At 43.3% G+C, this 17,764-nt stretch overlaps 1 protein-coding gene across 6 annotated transcripts in view; it reads left to right on the top strand.

The window, feature by feature from the left end:
* The window catches only part of slc2a5 (solute carrier family 2 member 5), a 34,980-nt gene that overhangs the window by 1,580 nt on the left and 15,636 nt on the right, over nucleotides 1–17,764 (top strand). The window contains exons 1-5 of one of the 6 annotated variants that reach the window (XM_069918397.1): nucleotides 4,415–4,570; nucleotides 4,661–4,767; nucleotides 5,073–5,237; nucleotides 7,060–7,197; nucleotides 13,414–13,512. In XM_069918397.1, coding sequence (XP_069774498.1) covers nucleotides 7,153–7,197; nucleotides 13,414–13,512 — 144 coding nt within the window. In that variant the 5' untranslated portion in view covers nucleotides 4,415–4,570; nucleotides 4,661–4,767; nucleotides 5,073–5,237; nucleotides 7,060–7,152. The other 5 variants (XM_069918396.1, XM_069918398.1, XM_069918399.1 and 2 more) reach the window with 5 other exon arrangements.

Raw genomic sequence — 17,764 nt, 5'->3', positions numbered from 1 at the left:
TTCATGTCATGCTTTGTCAACCAACATCCTAAATAACTTTGATGGATGAAGCACACATAAGTTGCAGAAGATTCAACCCTCTAGCCACTCTCCATCTAAAGCAATTTAATTCCTTTTCACTCTTTCCACTTTGTGCCCTTTTGTTGAAGCCTGACTGGTGATCGTTCACATTTGTATGTCAGTATTAATGTGATTTTTATGTGCTGTGTATTGTGTGTATATGTGTGTGGACAGTGGTCCAGAGAAACACTGCTTTGTTGGGTTTTATATGTACAGACAGATGCTAATAGCCTTGTGTGTGAGAAAACAGATTTGATGGGTCTCAAAAGCAAGGACTCTGAACACAGTCCAGTAGTAAATGATTTTATTGACAAAAGACAAGTGTGGGGAAAATGGAAATGGGAGTAACACATGTGCACAATTTATAGACAAGTGTAGGAAAATCAGTGGGGATAAAATACACACACACACACACACACACACACACACACACACACACACACAATAAACGGTACAATCAATACGATCCCCATCACCCCTTGACAGTACAGGCACAGCTCTTTGCTACTAAGGACAATAAATAAAATGCTCCCAAACTTATAACAGTGGATATCTCACCAACCACTTCTCCATGGTTCTCGGCCTGGAGTGAAGCAAGGTGGTTCATCGAAGATGGCGCAGAGGGAAAGCTGAGCACATGAGGCGCACTTTTGAGGGCTGGGGAGTCCTGCCCAGATAATTTAGAGAGAACCAATGGCTCAGTGCCAGCAAGGTTAAGTCAGTTACAAAGGCCAATGGCCCAAGACCAAGTGCAAAGGTATTTAAATTAGCCAACGGCAAGGTGAGCATTAATTAGTGCCCGTAGTCCAACCTTGATTGACAGGTTATGTGACTTCTGATTCAGTTTCAGACAAGAGAGGACATGTATTCACCCACAATACACCAATTCCAGACAGGAAAGTAGGCTACGTTTCCTCCACACACCAACAAACCTTGAACTCGAACTTGACCATTCACAACCCTCATGAAAGCTTCCAGCAATTCATTCTGTGGCTCTTCTGAGAAATGTATTGTGTGGGGGAAGTACTGGAGGACTTGGTGTTTAAAAAAGAATGTCTGCAGGCCTAGTGGGTGTTTGGTTGGTGGGTGGATGGTGTTATGAGCCCAGAGGACCCCAAAACCCAGCAGCAACAGATATTCACCAAGGCAAACGTTGCTTTTAGTTATCTTTAAACATGATTACAGGATCAAGCTTTAATTTATTACCATTGACTAAACTGACCTAACTTAACTCCATTCTATTCTAAGTGCACGTGTCTGTAATGTGTATGTAAGTTTAGAAAGGTTATTTGATTCACAGTCCAATCTCCTCATTTCTCAAAGTTCACTGGTTGCAGGCAATTCTTATAGTATATATGAATTCCACCAGGCTTTGGTGCTTGAAAGGTAAATGGTTACCACTCAGGAAGGTTCTTGTTGGTTTTCAGAGAGATTTGTTGTTCCAGGGCACAAAATTATTCATTTTAATCAGCCACTTCAGTGTCTTGCTGACAAAACTTGCCCCATCAGGGTTTCCAGATGATAACCTCTTCCTTTCAGGTCACCACAGAGTTCCTTTTTGTTTCCCTTATTTCAAATGAAACATTAGGCAGCCAGTCCTCTCTTCTTGGATGAACCACAAAGGCTTTGACCAGGCTGAACTAAGCACTCACAACCCGTCTTCAAAATGGGGTTTTCCACAAGCTTGCCAGCTTGTCCTGTTCCAGTCCCAGCTGCTGCTGCTGACTGTAGAACTGCAGAACTGATCTTGCTCTCTGTCTCTCTCTCCAGCAGATAAAAGCCTGTTTTCCTCTCTCTCTGCTTGCAAAAAGACCCACATGACCCTCTAAGAGCAGCAAGCTGCACTCCAGACAGTCTGCAGCTCCGAACTACTCCTCCGATCTCTTTTATCTGTTGCTTTTTAAAACAACAATCCATGAGTGAAGCCTCTTGGGCTCTCCCCAAAGTTTTTGCAAAGGCCCCCAGGAGCCGTCCTCTCTGGGTTGAGCAGAGTTCCAATGTTTTAAGTGAGATCTGTTTTGAAGTGTTTGTATATGTCCTACACTCCAAAACCTGCCCCAATATATTTTCCAAAATATATCTATATATAATACAATGGAGAAAAGAGAATTTTTAAAATTCTGCCACTCTGCTCTGTGCAAGTAAATCATCAAAGATAATTTAAACAACTGATGGTCATAAAGCAAGCAATTATTTGCCCTGTATTATGAGGGTTGGCATTAAAGTGATTTGCTGCACTCTGATCAAGTGTGACAACTGCTGGTTAACCCTTCCCCATATTTAATCACTTGGATCCTTATTCAGAAGGCCTCAAAAAAGGATGGCATTGCCGTGGTTAAATTACTGGATTAATAGCCAGAGTTTTTGACTATTGACCCTGAGCTATGTATTCAAAACCCACATGTTTGGCTAAGAATCTTAAGCGGTTTTTAAAGAGAGGAATTCCCAAGAAAAGGGATGGTGAGATATCTATCATTTACACCAACTTCTCCAGTTTCTGCTTGCCCACTCTCCGTGCTCCCTCTGTCCCTGCAGCTCCCCACCCCCTTCTTTCACAGAGCTATCCCTTCTCCCCCTGTTTGCTTGGGTCCCTCCCTCCCTTCTCCACCTGTTAACTCCTGCCTGTGCTCCACCCCTGCCCATCCTCCCACCATTTTGTTTGGACATCTGCCTACACTTCGCTCATACCTTGACGAAGGGCTTGAACCCAAAACATCGGTTATGTATCTTTTTCTTTGCTATATAAAGGACACTGTTTGACCTACTGAGTTTCTCCAGCATCGTGTTTTTACTTAAAAAGAATATTGGTTCACAAATGTCTCCCTGATTCAGTTTGCCTGCATGACTGTGTCATTGGTTCAGGGGTTGTTTGAGATGGACAGTCACTGTCAGTGATCTCGCATCCTCTATCTAATTAACATGAAGGAGATCTGGATGGAGGGCCATGCTCAGCTTGATCATCTGCTCCACATTCAGTCTTGCCCACCTCTTTGTCACCACTTGTATGTCATTAGATGATGTATCCCTGTAGCCATGACAATTTGTATGGAACTGAGTTTACTTTTCTAAGAAATGTTACAGAACAGAGAGCAGCCCAGGAACCATCAAATCCCATGATGTCTGTGCTGAACATGATGCCACATTCAACTTAACCTCTCCAGCTTGCACATGTTCAGAAACAAAATCCAGGCCACCAGAAGAAGATACTCAAAAAGATCACCAAACATTTGGCCATCAAGTGAGGTTATTTTAAAGAAGGTGACGAGAAATTCGACATCTCTTTTGTAAAATGCAACCAATATTGGGTCAGATAGAAAGACAAGTGGAGCTTTTCTCCTTCCTCGTCTCAAAAAGACATTGTGGCACTCTGGTCAAGATCTGCTGTTGGATGGAGAATTCCAGGGTCAAGATCGTTGTGAGGGTGAAGGAACCCAATGTCCAAGATTCCATTATTGTTGTGAAGTAAAACACAAAATTACACCAGCTTTTGCATTGCTCAGTGCTCCCACCAATTGGAGAAAGAGAAGCTAAAGACAGTTCCTTCAGAGACACCGAGTGGCCATTGATTCACCTCCTGCACTCCTGCAGCCATGTGGCTTCCAATCTGTTTGCATCATCAAACCTGAGACCCTAGATTCAAATCTCCAATACGATCAGGAAACTTTGAGCACCCGAGGCCCTTGCTTGCTGTCGGCACCCTCTTGAATCCCTCTCCCTACGAGCCAATCTTCAGCAGCCTGGTGCGAGTCCAAGTCAGTGTTGTGTGTGTCTTGGAAGGGGACCTGCAGAGCTGGTGTTCCCCATTTCTTCTCCTTGGAGGTGGCTGCATCTGTGTTGTCAAAGAAGCCTTCAAAAGCTTGTCCTGGTAGTTGCGATGAACCCAGAATTCAATCTGACCCAGCAGCTATAAATTCATAGAGGCGTATATCACATGACTCATTCAATTGGATCGCAGTCCAGATAGGCAGACACAGACAATGGTTGGCATTCTGGTTAGTGCAACACCTTGACAGAGCCAGTGATTGTAAGGAGTCCGTATGCTCTCCTTGTGTCTGTGTGGGTTTTTCGCTGGGGTTCCAGATTCCTCCCACCTTTTAAAATGTTCCGGGGAGTGTTGGTTTAATGGGGTGTCAATTGGATGGCACGGGCTCACAGGCCGAAATGGCCTGTTCCTGTGTTATATGTCTAAATTTAAATTTCAAAAGTAGTACATTTCCTTTTTAAACGTACACAGTGCTTATGTGTTTTGCAAAATGACACAGACTGCAGTCGACTCTTTGGATGAAACATACCACTGTGCTTCCACGAACAGCAGTGGGGTCAATGTCCCAAGGTGAAAGTGAAATTGTGCATTCCTGCTTCCTTGGAAGTTGCCCATTGACAGGATTTTTTAGTCTTTATTTTAAAAAAAACCAGTGTGAGCGATCTTGTGACACGGCTCATTGAAACCAATCCTAGTTGAACAAATTTATTTTGAAGTTGAAGTTTGACGGCCTCCCGTAAAACTGAGGTATGGATAGTTCAGGCACTGTCAGTAAAGTGTGCTCAGCAGTTAATCAATTGGTAAACTAAAACAATGTTTACATGTCGTTCCAAGCAGGTCAGACAGACCCAGGGAAATGCAGATTTCTCTTCCATGTGAATAATGACTCCCATTGCTTTTGTCCAGATTGAGCAAAAGGAAAAGTTCCTGTAATCCCGGGCGAGGTATGGACTTTAATTACTTATAGTTTTGGAACAAGGCTCCTTTTTACGTATCCACTCACCACAGTGGGGAACTCTTTTGGCTCTGTGTCAAACGACTGTGCACCCAACCGCTGGGACTTGTCAGAAAAATCTGCATTGTCTCTGAATTTAAAGCACAGGTACTGTTCGGCTGTAGCAAGCAGGAATTTCAGTGCATGCTGTCTGTGGGCTGTCATTGTCCAAATCTCAACAGAGGCTCCGTGCCGCTTTCCTTTGGGTGCCATCTCTTTCATTGTCATTGATCCAAGTTCTGTTGGCTCTTTCAGGTCGAGGAACCCCCCTCAGGGGGTGGGAATTCTCCTGGACTGTGGGACTTCTCCCAGGTTCCTGAGCAATTTTTAATTCTTAAACATCGCCAGCTCACCATGCACCTAACAGCCCGAACATGCCTGGGATTGTCCAATCTCGGAAGCTAAGCAGGCACAGGACTGGTCAGTACTTGAAGACTGTCTTGGAATACCAGGGGCTGTAGGTTTCTATGGGGCATGTGGGACAAAGAGGTGACTCTCTGTCTGCCTTATGGATGACCAAAGAATTTCATGTTTGTTACATTCTAAATGTAGTATTACGTTCCAATAATGGAACCTTTACCTTTACACAACTAAACCCACTGGAAGGAATAAACTACCCAATGTCAGCATCCCTTCCAGGCCAATGTGCCCAGTGCTGAGACCTGAATTACATCGCATTGGCCAGGCTAGAGACGCAATATTGCTCGGATATCAAAGCCCAGATGCCCACAAGGGGCATTCTGTTCCAAGCTCTGTCACTAGGCAGGTTCAAGAACGTGTTCAGAACCCCTGCTGATTCTTGGGAATCTCTGGACCCTGCGAGTCACCCAGGACTGCCCCTGGGTAAGCATTATCGAGATGGGCCAAAGAGCCTGATTCAGGACTGTGACGCTCTGGAACATAGTAGAAACACACAGAAATGCTGGAGGAACTCAGCCGGTCTCGCAGCGTCCATAAGAGGTAAAGATATATCACCAACGTTCTGGAAGAAGGGCTCAGGCCCGAAACATCAGTAACATATCTTTTGCCTCCTATAAAATCTGTGAGACTGGCTGAGATCCTCCAGCATTTCTGTGTGTATTTTACTACAATCACAACGTCTGCCAACTTCCGTGTTTCACTTCATGAAACATCGAAAGGCCCTTCAGACCACAGTCCATGTGTCCATCAAGATGACTCTGAAATGAAACAAAATCAATGCTGCTTGCACATAATCCCTCCTTCATTTTCATGTGTCTGATTGAGAAGCCTCTGAAACACTGCCATCAGATCTGGCAGCCTGTTCCAGCCACTGGCCACTTTGAGTTTTATTTTTAAAATCTCCCAGAAACTCCCCACCCCTCATCTTCAACACGTCCTCCAGGATTTGACATTGTTTCCCTGTTGAAAAGATTCTGACCATCTCCTCCATCTTTGCCTCACATAACTTTATCAGCCTCTATCTTTTCTCCCCTCAATCTCCAACGTCAACAACCCAGGTTTGTCCAAGCTCTGATTCCTTCAAGTTCCTGAGTGTTGACATTTGTCCTGGGGCCTCCATGTTAATGCAATCACAAAGAAGGCTTGCCAGAGGCTGGACTTTGTGAGGAGTTTGAGGGGATTTGGTATGTCACCAAAAATTCTTTCAAATACTAACAGATGTATCATGGAGAACATTCTGACAGGTTGCATCATTGTCTGTTGTGGAGCTGCCAATGTTCAGGACAAGAAAAAAACAACTCAGCCAGCACCATCACGGGCACCAGTCTCCACTCCAACAAGGACATCTACAAGAGGCAGTATCTTAATAAACCAGCCTCTATCCTCAAGGACCTCCACAACCCAGTCCAGGCCCTCTTCACACGGCTACTATCGGGAAGGTAGTACAGGAGCCTGAAGACGAATACTCAGCGGCACAAGGATGGCTTCTTCCCCTCAGCCATCAGATTCCTGAATGGGCAATGACCCACAGACACAGCTTCAGTTTCTCTTGTTTTCTGCTTTAATTAATTTATTTATTTTTAAATCTAAATATATAGCAACATTTTCACTGTAATGCTGAATTTGTGACATGTTCTTGACAATAAATTCTAATGCTGATTTTGATTCCCCATTGCTCTAGGAGATGAAAGAAGCTTCATGTAATATGTTGACGGTGGAAGAACCTTTTTTTAAAACTTGAGCTGTTGTAAAATATAATCATTGAATTAATAAATAACTTTTATCTAATTCCTGGATTGGGACCAATTCTGCATGTCAACAGGTGATGATGCAGACTCGCAGATAACACGTTCAAAGTCCAAGGTACCAACTCCCAAGACATTTCACATCAGGAATTCTGGAGAATCAAGAAATTATGGAGAAGTCACAGGCCTTTGAAGAGTCTGGTGCAAGGAAAGGGGTGAGTTCTGTTTCCTCCTGGTCATTTTCTGCCTCCAGTTGGTTGTGTTCACTGTTCTCCAGTGAAGGGCTGATACTTTCACTGTTCCTGATCCATGAGGAGTACAGCACCCCACAGAACCTGCAAAAACAAAGCGCGGTAGATGCGAGAAATCTGAAATAACAACAGAATATCCTGGAAACACTCAGCAGGCCAGGGAGCATCTGTAGAGATGGAAGTGGAGATAATGGTTCAGGTCAATGTCCCTTCAGCAGACCAGGAGCATGTGAGGGATTTGCTGGCTTTTGAGCAAGTGCAGAGGAAGAATATTGTATATTGTTTTACTTGAAATACAAAGGACTTCTCACTGAGTCAGTGAGAAAACATAAAGAGTTGTTGAGCAGGTCGATTACACCACAAATTCTTCAGACGTAGTCAAGGATGAAACTGCAGATATTTATCAGTTTCATTTTAACATCTCATTCAGCACAAGAGCTCCAAAAGCATCTCAGATCCAGCAAAATATTTTTCTTTGGAATAAGATCATTTTCACAAAATTTGCAAATACACGACATCATGTCACACACATCTTGTTCCATTTAACTCTGTCAGAGTGGCATGAAGTAGGCACATCTGTCTGAGTGTCCATGCTTTGTAGATGTATATGGCTGCTTGGATGTCTTTGCTGGGGTGTGATGACATGAATTCAAGAAGGGGAAGAATCTGGTTCCAGGGTTGAATAATCAACACCATGGTTGGATATGCATCGAAAGATTGATCTCCAAATGTTGGCAGTGCTGGGTGTGACTGTGAATCTGAATCCAAAAGCGAATCAGGCTTTGTAGTAAATAATTAGTTCATTATTGAACAATTGATCAACCTGTGATGCTTATTAACTTAAGAAAAGGGAATCAACGACCACAGGGGTAAAATAGTGGAGTTTTACTCAAAAAGTATGAGAAACTGAATGAAATTATTGACCAAATTAGGAAGCAGCCAAATAACAAGGAGCCTTCAGCAGGCAATAGTTCTGGGTGTGATGTACATCTCATGGGCGCTTGAGTATCACAACATTCATTGCCTCCCACGGCTACCTCGACTCCACCTCTTTCGTGGTCTGTCTACCTGCCCATGGTCTCATGCATTGACAGACTGAGACCAGTCACAAATTGGAGGAATAACATCGCGTATTCCGTCTGGGGTCCCTCCATTAACGTCGACCTCTCCAGTTTCCATGGGTGCCCCCACCCCAACTCACCCCATTTCTCCTTTCCTCTCTCTCTCTCTTGCCTACACAGGCTGAGGCACTAACCATGGGAAAGTCAAGTTGCAGACAGACAAGGCAATGGTCAGACCACGCTAATATGTAGTTTGTACAGTTCCAGTCACCACATGCCAGGAAGGTTCAGGAACAGAAAGGACTCACCAGAATGATGGCTGGAAATAGAGGGTTGCAAGGAGAAATTGGATAATGTGGGATCACTCTCACTGGAATGTTGGAGGCTGAGGAAGGACTTTCTCAAGCTTTGATGAGAGGGAAAGATAGAACAGCCAGTCGGAATCTACTTTCTCAGGCATGGGTGTCTGGAATGAGAAGGCACGGGTTTAAGGTGAGAGGGGAGGAATATAAAGGAAATCTGACGGGTACATTTTTCACATATACCTGGAATGAGGTGCCAGGGAAGTTGGCAGAAGCATTTAATAACGGCATTTGAATGAGTACCTCAACTGGAAAGCATCGAGGGATACAGACAGGCCGAATGCAGACACAAGAAATTTGTCATGGATGAGGGCGTCATAGAGCCTGTTTCTGTTCGATACAATTCCATGATAAGTAGCAATGTCATGGTATCCAGGGATAAAATAAGAGGGAAAAATAAATTGAATATATAAATTAGATGCTTTATCAAATAAAACATTGAAGGATCCGCTGACAAGTCAACCCTCCCCATTTTTTCTCTCAAATTTTGACAGTTGGAGTACAATGTGAGTAAATGCAAAGTTATCCACTTTGGAAGTAATTTTTTTTTAAATAGTGAAAGGTTGCAGCGTGCTGTGCAGAGTGGCTTGGGAATGTTTGTACATATATTGCAGAAAGTTGGTTAGCAGGTCATTCAGAAGACAAATGGAATGTTGCTCTTCCTTGGCAAGAGGGATTGAATTGAAGAGCAAGGGGGTTCTGCTGCAGCTGTACAGAAGACTGTTGAGGCTGCACCTGGAGGATCGTGTGCAGTTCTGGTCTCCTTACTTGAGAAAGGATATCCAGTAAAATCCCTGTTACCCAGAATTCAAGCAACCGGCAAAAAAATTATGGAAAATAAATACAGAAGGTTTAAAAAAAAGAACATTTAAAATTGGGACCCCTGAGTGCTTAGTTTGTCAATCCACTCAACACACAATCTCAAACAACCGGAAAATCACTTTCCCTCGATCTTCGAATCCCCATAGGTGCTGGGTACTGGGATTTTTAACTGTACTGACTTTGGAGGCGGTACAGAGGAGGTTCATCAGATTGATTCCGGAGATGAGAGGGTTAGCCGATGAGGAGAGTCGGTGTCACCTGGGACTGTACTCATTTAAATTTGGAAGAATGAGAGAGAATCTTAATGGAAGGATGTAAAATTATGAAAGGAATAGATAAATTGGAAGCATGAAAGTTGTTCCCATTGGTAGGTGAGACTTGATCTCAGAGACATACCTTCAAGATTTGGGGGAGTAAATTAAGAAGGAGATGAAGAGGAACTGTTTCTCCCAGAGTGGTCGATCTGTGGAATTCTTTGCCTGAGGAAGCAGTGGAGGCCACCTCATAAAATATATTTAAGACACGGTTGGAAAGATCTTTATGGGAAAAAGGCAGGTAGGTGGAGCTGAGTCCAAGGATGGATCAACTATGATCTTGTGAAATGGCAGAGCAGGCAGCCAACTCCTGCTCCTATTTCTCATGCTCTTGTGTTTTGCAAGAGGTTTCCTGGCTTGGTTCATTCAGTGAAGCTGAGAGATCTGAATGAAAATTCTGATGTACGGGATTGAAAGAGTGTATTCAAACCTCTGACTTTGCTGGGGTTTGATTGCAGACAAATTAAATGAAAAGTTTGCATTTTTGGAAAGCCAATGAATGAGGAATTGTTCAACTTAATTTCCTCACTGTTTTAAAGACGGACGTGAAGAATGGTTTCTTTATTCATTCACTGATGGAGTCTTTGACTGTTCATCGTCATTGATTCTTCACTGAGTGGACAAGCAAGAGAAACCCCTCCACTATTCTGGGGCTTGTGTTAAATATAAGCCAAATTGGATAAATGGCAGAACACAGGCAGGTTTCTTCAACAGTCCAATAGATTTATTGTCATTTTACTCATTGATTGATTGATCTCATTGGCCTCAGGTCATTTAATGCACTGGATTTATAATTCTCCATGTGCCATGGCGGGATTTGAATGTTCCCTTCCTGTGGATTACAGGTCACAACATCACCACTTTGCTGTTTGTAGCTTATCTGTCTTTGGCTGAGAGTTGCCAAGTCTTGTGTGGACAGAATTGATTCATGTAAATGTACCATATATTCTCGTGTAAAAGTCGACCCCTTATTTTTTTGGCCAAAAATTATTGAAGACCTCCTGTAAAAGTTGATCCTAGTCTCTCGCCTTGGCCCAGCCACCTGTTAGCTGGAGCTTCCAAAGCCTCGATCACAAACTTGTGCCTCGACCATGGGGGCCACTTGCCCATCGGAGCCCCTGATGCGTCTAACGTGGACTCTCACCTCGGCCCTGATCACCCACCCATCAGAGCTCCCAACACTTTAGATGACACAGATACTTACTACACTCAAAAGTATCCATGTAATAGTGCACCCCAGAAATTTTATGTTTAAAAATGGTCTGTAAAATTCAACTTTTACACGAGAATATGCAGTAGTTACACTAAAATTGGATGAGCACTTGAGAGACAGATCTGTCAGTGGAGGTGGATGAGGGTGGGAGCAAGAGTGGAGCATGAATGTGGTGTGATGAAACGACCACGAAGGTGCACCGGCCTCTCTCCTTCCTCAGTTGCATGAGGATACTCAGCACGTCACCTAAATCCTGTCTTTGACAGGGTCATCATTGAACACATCCTATCAGGGGGCATCATTGGGTTGGAGGGAAATTGCTCTGCCCGTGAACATGACTCAGACCGTCACAGAGACGCCTCCCCCACCTCCCCTCCATCAATTCCATCCACAACTCTGACTGCCTTGGATAAGCAGCTAAAGTTTTTTTTTAAAAATCCCACCCCACCACCCTCTCCTCTTCCCTTCCATCAGGAAGAAAATTCATGTGTGAGATCATGATTCAGGGACAGTTTCTTTCCTGCTGTTATCGAACTCCTGAATGAACCCCAAATAGTGAAATGATGTTGCCTTTGCTCTTGACTGACTGATCTTTCCCTGTTACTCTGTACTTTTGTCCCGTGCCCAACTTGTTGGACTATGTTTAAGATGTGGAATTGAATTTAGGAGCTGAGAGGTAATGTTACATATATCGGACCCTGGTCAGACCCCACTTGGAGCACTGTGCTTGGTTCTGGTTGATTCACTACTGGCAGGATGTGGAAGCCATAGAAAGGGTGCAGAGGAGATTTACGAGGATGTTGCCTGGATTGGGGAGCAGGCCTCATGAAACAGGTTGAGTGAACTCGGACTTTTCTCCTTGCAGTGAAAGAGATGAGAGGTGACCTGATGGAGGGGTTCTAGATGATGAGAGGCATTGATTGAGTGGATAGTCAGAGGCTTTTTCCCAGGGCTGAAATGGATCCCAAGAGGATATGGGTTGAAGGTGCTGGGTAGCAGGTATGGAGGAGATGTCAGGGGTATTTTTTTTTACAGAGAGTGGTGGGTGCGCAGAATGGGCTGCCAAGCAACAGCAGTGAAGGTGGATACGATAGGGTCTTTTTGGATATATACATAGAGCTTGGAAAAATAGAGGGCAATGGGTAAGCTTTGTAATTTCTAAAGTAGGGTCATATTCAGCACAACTTTGTGGGCTGAAGGGCCTGTGTTGTGCTGCAAGTTTTTTCCATTCTCTATCTAATGGTCTCCTTGCAAAACAACCTCCATCTTGGTATGTGTAATGGTGAACTTGAATGTGAATTGATGACAGTGTGCAATGAATATAACATGGGTGTCTGTGGGCCATGTGGTTGAGTATTCAAATGAGTAAATTAATGGACCAGAAATATAAGTTTAAGTCCCACAAATGCAGCTGGAAAATTTAATTTCAGTTAATTTACATAAATGAAGAATCAATAGCAATTAACTTGAAGTTGGCAAACTGTTGTTTATATTTTTTTAAAAAACCCCACAGAAATGCTGGAAGAACTCAGCAGGTCTCGAAGCAACCGTAGGAGGTAAAGATATATTGCCGTCATATCGAGCCTTGATGAAGGGTTCTGGCCCCAAACGTTGGTCATCTATCTTGACCTCCTGTGGATGCTGTGAGACCGGTTGAGCTCCTCTAGCATGTCTGTGTTTTTACTGCAATCACAGTGTCTGCATACTCTTGTGTTTCACTCCCAACTGTTGTAAATGACCATTTGATCACTGGCTTCAAAGCAGGGAGCATCTTTGATTCCAACACAAGGAGGTGATGGATCTTCAGCAGGTTGTCCTGTTTGTGGAGAAGTGGGTTTGAACCATAAGTGCTGGCAATTGCCGTGACTTCACAATGAATATATTTGCATATTTAAACATGTCATCAGCATAAAACAGGCAGAAAGCAATCAGAAACCAGGAAATCCAAACTCTTCCCCTATGTTACAAACCACAACACATTTTCATTCAACGTGCATTGATCAGTTAGTCTTTCACGGTTTGTGTTGGGGTGGTACAGTGGTGTAGTGGTTAGCGCAACGCTGTTACAGCGCCAGTGATTGGGACCAGGGTTAGAATCCCCGCACTATTTGTAAGGAGTTTGCACAATCTCCCAGTGTTTCCTCTGGGAGCACCATTTGAAACATAGTGGGGTGAAGGTTAATGGGGGTGTAAATTGGGTGGCATGGGCTCATGGGCCAAAATGGCCTGTTACCATACTGTAAGGGGTAAATTTTAAATTTTAAAAATCATAAATGCGTAATTTAAAGAATTAAAATAACATACATAACTGTAATCCATTTAATATTTTCTATTAGCTCTTTCATCCGTAATGATTATTATGTCACAATGTTTTAAATTGACTGACAAGATTACTTTATTTTCTACAGCGTTTGACAGGTGTACTTGCTCTTGCGACGCTGGTGTCAGTCTTTGGATCCTCTTTCCAATATGGCTATAACGTTGCCGTGATCAATTCTCCAAGTTTGGTATGTTCTGACAATATGTTATCTTTTTCATTTTTCCTTCTTGGAGTCTGTGTTAAGACTATGATCTAATGAGAGATGTCGGAACAAAAGGACATGTTCCCCCACATCTTGATGAAGGGCCCAGGCCCAAAACGGCTACATAAAGGCACCGTTTGAGCTGCTGAGTTTTTACAGCATTTGTGTGTTTTTTTTTAAAATAATTTACAGGACTGATATTCAACAGAAAAACCAGCATTTATTGCCCTCCATAATGGCCCTTGAGACAGTGGAGGAGATGTGACTTCTTGAAACCACTGCAGCCTTCCTGGTGACTCAATCAGAGACTCTAAATTTAAATTTCGACATGCAGCATGGTACAGACCATTTTGGCCCATGAGCCCGTGCCGTCCAATTTATACCCCATTAACCTACACCCCCAGTATGTTTTGAAGGGTGGGAGGAAACCAGAGGCCTTGGGGAAAACCCACGCAGACATGGAGAGAATGTTCAAACTCTTTACAGACAATGCAGGATTCAAATCCCGGTTCCAGTCACTGGTGCTGTAAAGGCGCTGTGCTAAGCGCTACACCAACTGTGCCCGTTCTTCCTTTTACTTCGCTCATTATTTATCAATGAATATTTCTTCTATTTTTGCACAGTCACTTTGTTTACACTTCTCTCTTCTTGAGGACCGTTCACACTATCAATAAGTGGTCATTCTGCCTGTCCCTCAGGGAAAAGGATCTCGGGGTTGTGTGTGATGTCACGTATGTTCTCTGATCGTGAATTTAAAAGGCCAACTTTGAGCGGGTTCCTGCGTGCATTGCGGAGGGGTTTTCAGGAGTGAAATCCGGCAACAGTGAAGAAGTCCAATATATTCTGAAGCTGAGGTGGTGCGGAACCTGAGAGGGACAGACGGGTCATGGTGTTCTTTGTTGCAAATGTCATAACTTTGAGAAAAGCTGACAGTGCCCAAGATAATAAGATGAACTTTCCAGACTGGGTATCTCTTGGAATAATAGGAAAGAGGGAAATAATCTTTAAGATTTATAGAAGGTTGAAAACATTACTTAACAAAGTGGAGATGACTGGGTAACTCACTAGCTGCTTCAAAGTTGTTAGTGAATGAGGTGAATTTTTTAAAATTTCTGTGTGAATATCCTGTATAAACACTGTTTTGGATTAAATTATCCTGCTTTTATTGGGAAAATTTCCTGCAGTTTCTCATTTCACCGGTTTTTAAAATGACTGTTTTTCTGAATAAATTGTATAACAGACTGTCTCAAAAACACCATCTGCTTGAGGAAGACTCGAAATGTTGACCTTTGTTCTCTCCCACGGATGCTGCTTGACCGGTCGTGCAACCTGCCCTGCATGCAGTATATCGACTGACCCAGTGACGTCCATAAATGCTGTTTCTGAAACCCATCTTCAACCATTTTGTATCTTTTCATCTCATTCTTCCAGAGAACCCAATCCCATGAACAATTGTCATGAGAAGTGAATCAAACCAAGGCAACAAGCCAGAATAAATCAAACGCAGGAAGAGCAGGAAACTAGATGAGAATGCAAGTTTGCATTCCACAGAAAACTGCAATCCAAGTTACTTTTTTAATGTAATTATCTTTAATTTGAAGGATACAGTACAAATGATGGTCCTTCCAGCCCATGAAACCCATACTGCCCAATTACACCTTTTTAATAAATCCACATCTTGCAGTCAGAAACAACAACATCTTTCACCTTTGCCTGATGTGTCTCAACCCATCTCTATACAATCTTTTGCCTTACACCTTGCTTCTCTCTCCAGCTCTGTCTGAAAAACAGCCTGCCCTTCACTCTTTCCCACCCCTGAGGAAGTGTCCCAGATTTGAAATGGGAACTAATTTCTCTTTCCACAGATGTCACTTTGTCCTACTGAATTCCTGCTGCATTTCTGCTTTCGCTTCAGATTCCAGCATCTGCAGTTTTAGTAACTTCCCATTCACTTTTTGAACAGGCCTGTGTCAACCATGAAGCAGATAGGGTGGCACGGGTTAGTGTAGTGGTTCGCGGTTCGAATCCAGCAGAGTTTGCACCTTCTCCCCTTGACCTGAGTGGGACTTCCCTGGGAGAAGGGCTCTGTTGGGTCGTATCTTTATCTTTGCTCTAATAAGGACACTGTTTGACCTGCTGAGTTTCTCCAGTGTGATGTTTGTATTTCCCTGCTTGTTCCAGTTTCTCCCCATACGGGGTCGGTAGGTTAATTGGGTGGCACAGGTTGGAATGGGCTTCGACCACGTAAATAAACAAATAACTTATTATGTTATTATATGAAATCACATCTGCCTGAATCCTTGTCCAAATGCCTGCAAACCACTGATACTTTACATGCATTTTCTTTTACAATAAAGACATAACCTTGTTCTGCTTCCATCAACTGTTCCAATTTTTTATAGTAACCAAAATTTACCAGGGAAACATGTTATAAATGGGGCTGTAAAATTGAAGGGATCAATCCCACTAATGGATGTTTTCAATAAATCTCAAGCTATGAGAATTACAGAGTGGATGAGAGTTGAAGTCCCTGTGTGGCCGATCCGTCACTGAGTATCGACAGCTCCAGCAGTTCTTGCAGGGTGTCACCAATCCAAAGTGTCATCCCCAGCATAATCCAGTGAGAAATAACGGATTCCCTGAAGGATGCGTTAAATCACAGAATTACAATGATCTCTCAATAATATATTTTCCAAACAACTTGCCCTTTGCAGTTCATTGTACATGTTAGTGCAAACACTATTATAAAAATCACTGAGGTAGATAATGAAACTTCCAGTTATAAAAACCATCCCTCGCTCAGCCCATCATTTCAGCTGCGACACACCTTGTGTGAAATTAGTATTTTAGCAACGCTATTTCATCCTAACAAGGCACTGTGACAACTCAGATTTTATAGTTGCTTCGAGCCTCACTGTTCAACCTTTTTCAAGGTCAATTAGATATAGCAAAGAGGATTAATGTTTCTTGTTCTTTCAACTTGAAAGTTTGCTGAAAATTTCCAACTCACTGATTCTTCCCATTCTCCAAATTCATTTGATTAGCGACCACAGTTGGTGTTGCGGTCAGCACAACACCTTTACAGCGCCAGCGATTGGGACTTGGGTTTGAATCCTGCGGTGTCTGTAAGGAGTTTGTACGTACTCCTCATGTCTGCGTGGGCTCCCCCCCCCCCCCCCCGCCCGGGGCTCTGGTTTCCTCCCACTGTTTGAAATATACCTGGGATGTAGGTTAATTGGATGTAAATTGGGCGGCATAGACTCGTAGGCCTGTTATCATGCTGAACCAAACTTGCCATGTTACCAAATTTCCAGATTAAGTATAAATTAAATAAGCTTGAGGACTCCCACAAGTATTGAGACCACAATTTCTCCCATTCCTTCTTATGAGATCACTGAACTATTCTCCCAGTTACTCAGCCTCCATCTTATCTGGGCTAATGACAGACTCTTTCCAAGAAGGGCCTCTAATATTGTCTTCCTCAAGTGTGGGTTCTGAACCACCATGGGTGTCAGAGACTCAACCTCAACATCTCAGGCCGTGCCCTCTTCACTCTGTGACCACCGGACGGAAGGTACAGGAACTTGAAGACGAGTGCTCAGCAGCGCAAGGACAGTTTTTTCCCGCTGCCATAAGATTCCTGAAAGATCAGTGAACCACAGACATGACCTTACTCTTTTTCTTGTACTATTTTCATTTATTTTGTCATGTGGTTAATATAAATGTTTGCACCGTGCAGAACCACAAATTTTGTGACATGTTCATGATAATAAATTCTGATTCCTGCACTCTGTACCCAAACCTTCCTCCCACTCAGAGCAAGAATTGGGTTCCTTTTGTCATCTCTTACATCTTCCACATTCAATCCAGCGTCTCCACTCCAATGTCTCTCCCTCTTTCCTTCCCTTTCACCATTCCAGATGGACTCAACCCTCTGGGATTTTTTTCCATTTCCACCATTCCCTGCGCTCCCCAGAGAGAGGTATCAGCTTCCCTGTTACCTCCTGCCCTTCCCCTCTTCAGTTCAGGGACAGCAATTTATTTTTCTCTGAGAGGTTTATGAATCATTGTCGAAGGGTCATGGAAATTAAGTCTTCGAATATTTTTCAGCCAGAAGGAGATGTAAGAGGGTGTAACATTTTAAACAAAAAAAATCTGCAGATGCTGAGATCAAGGCAATGCACAAAGGTGTTCTCCAGCACTTTTCTGTAGGCGGGGTGAAAGGTTACCTGGAGTG

The sequence above is a fragment of the Narcine bancroftii genome, chromosome 2 (assembly GCF_036971445.1).
Source record: "Narcine bancroftii isolate sNarBan1 chromosome 2, sNarBan1.hap1, whole genome shotgun sequence".
Taxonomy (NCBI): domain Eukaryota; kingdom Metazoa; phylum Chordata; class Chondrichthyes; order Torpediniformes; family Narcinidae; genus Narcine; species Narcine bancroftii.
This window is presented reverse-complemented; position numbering and strand designations above follow the sequence as displayed.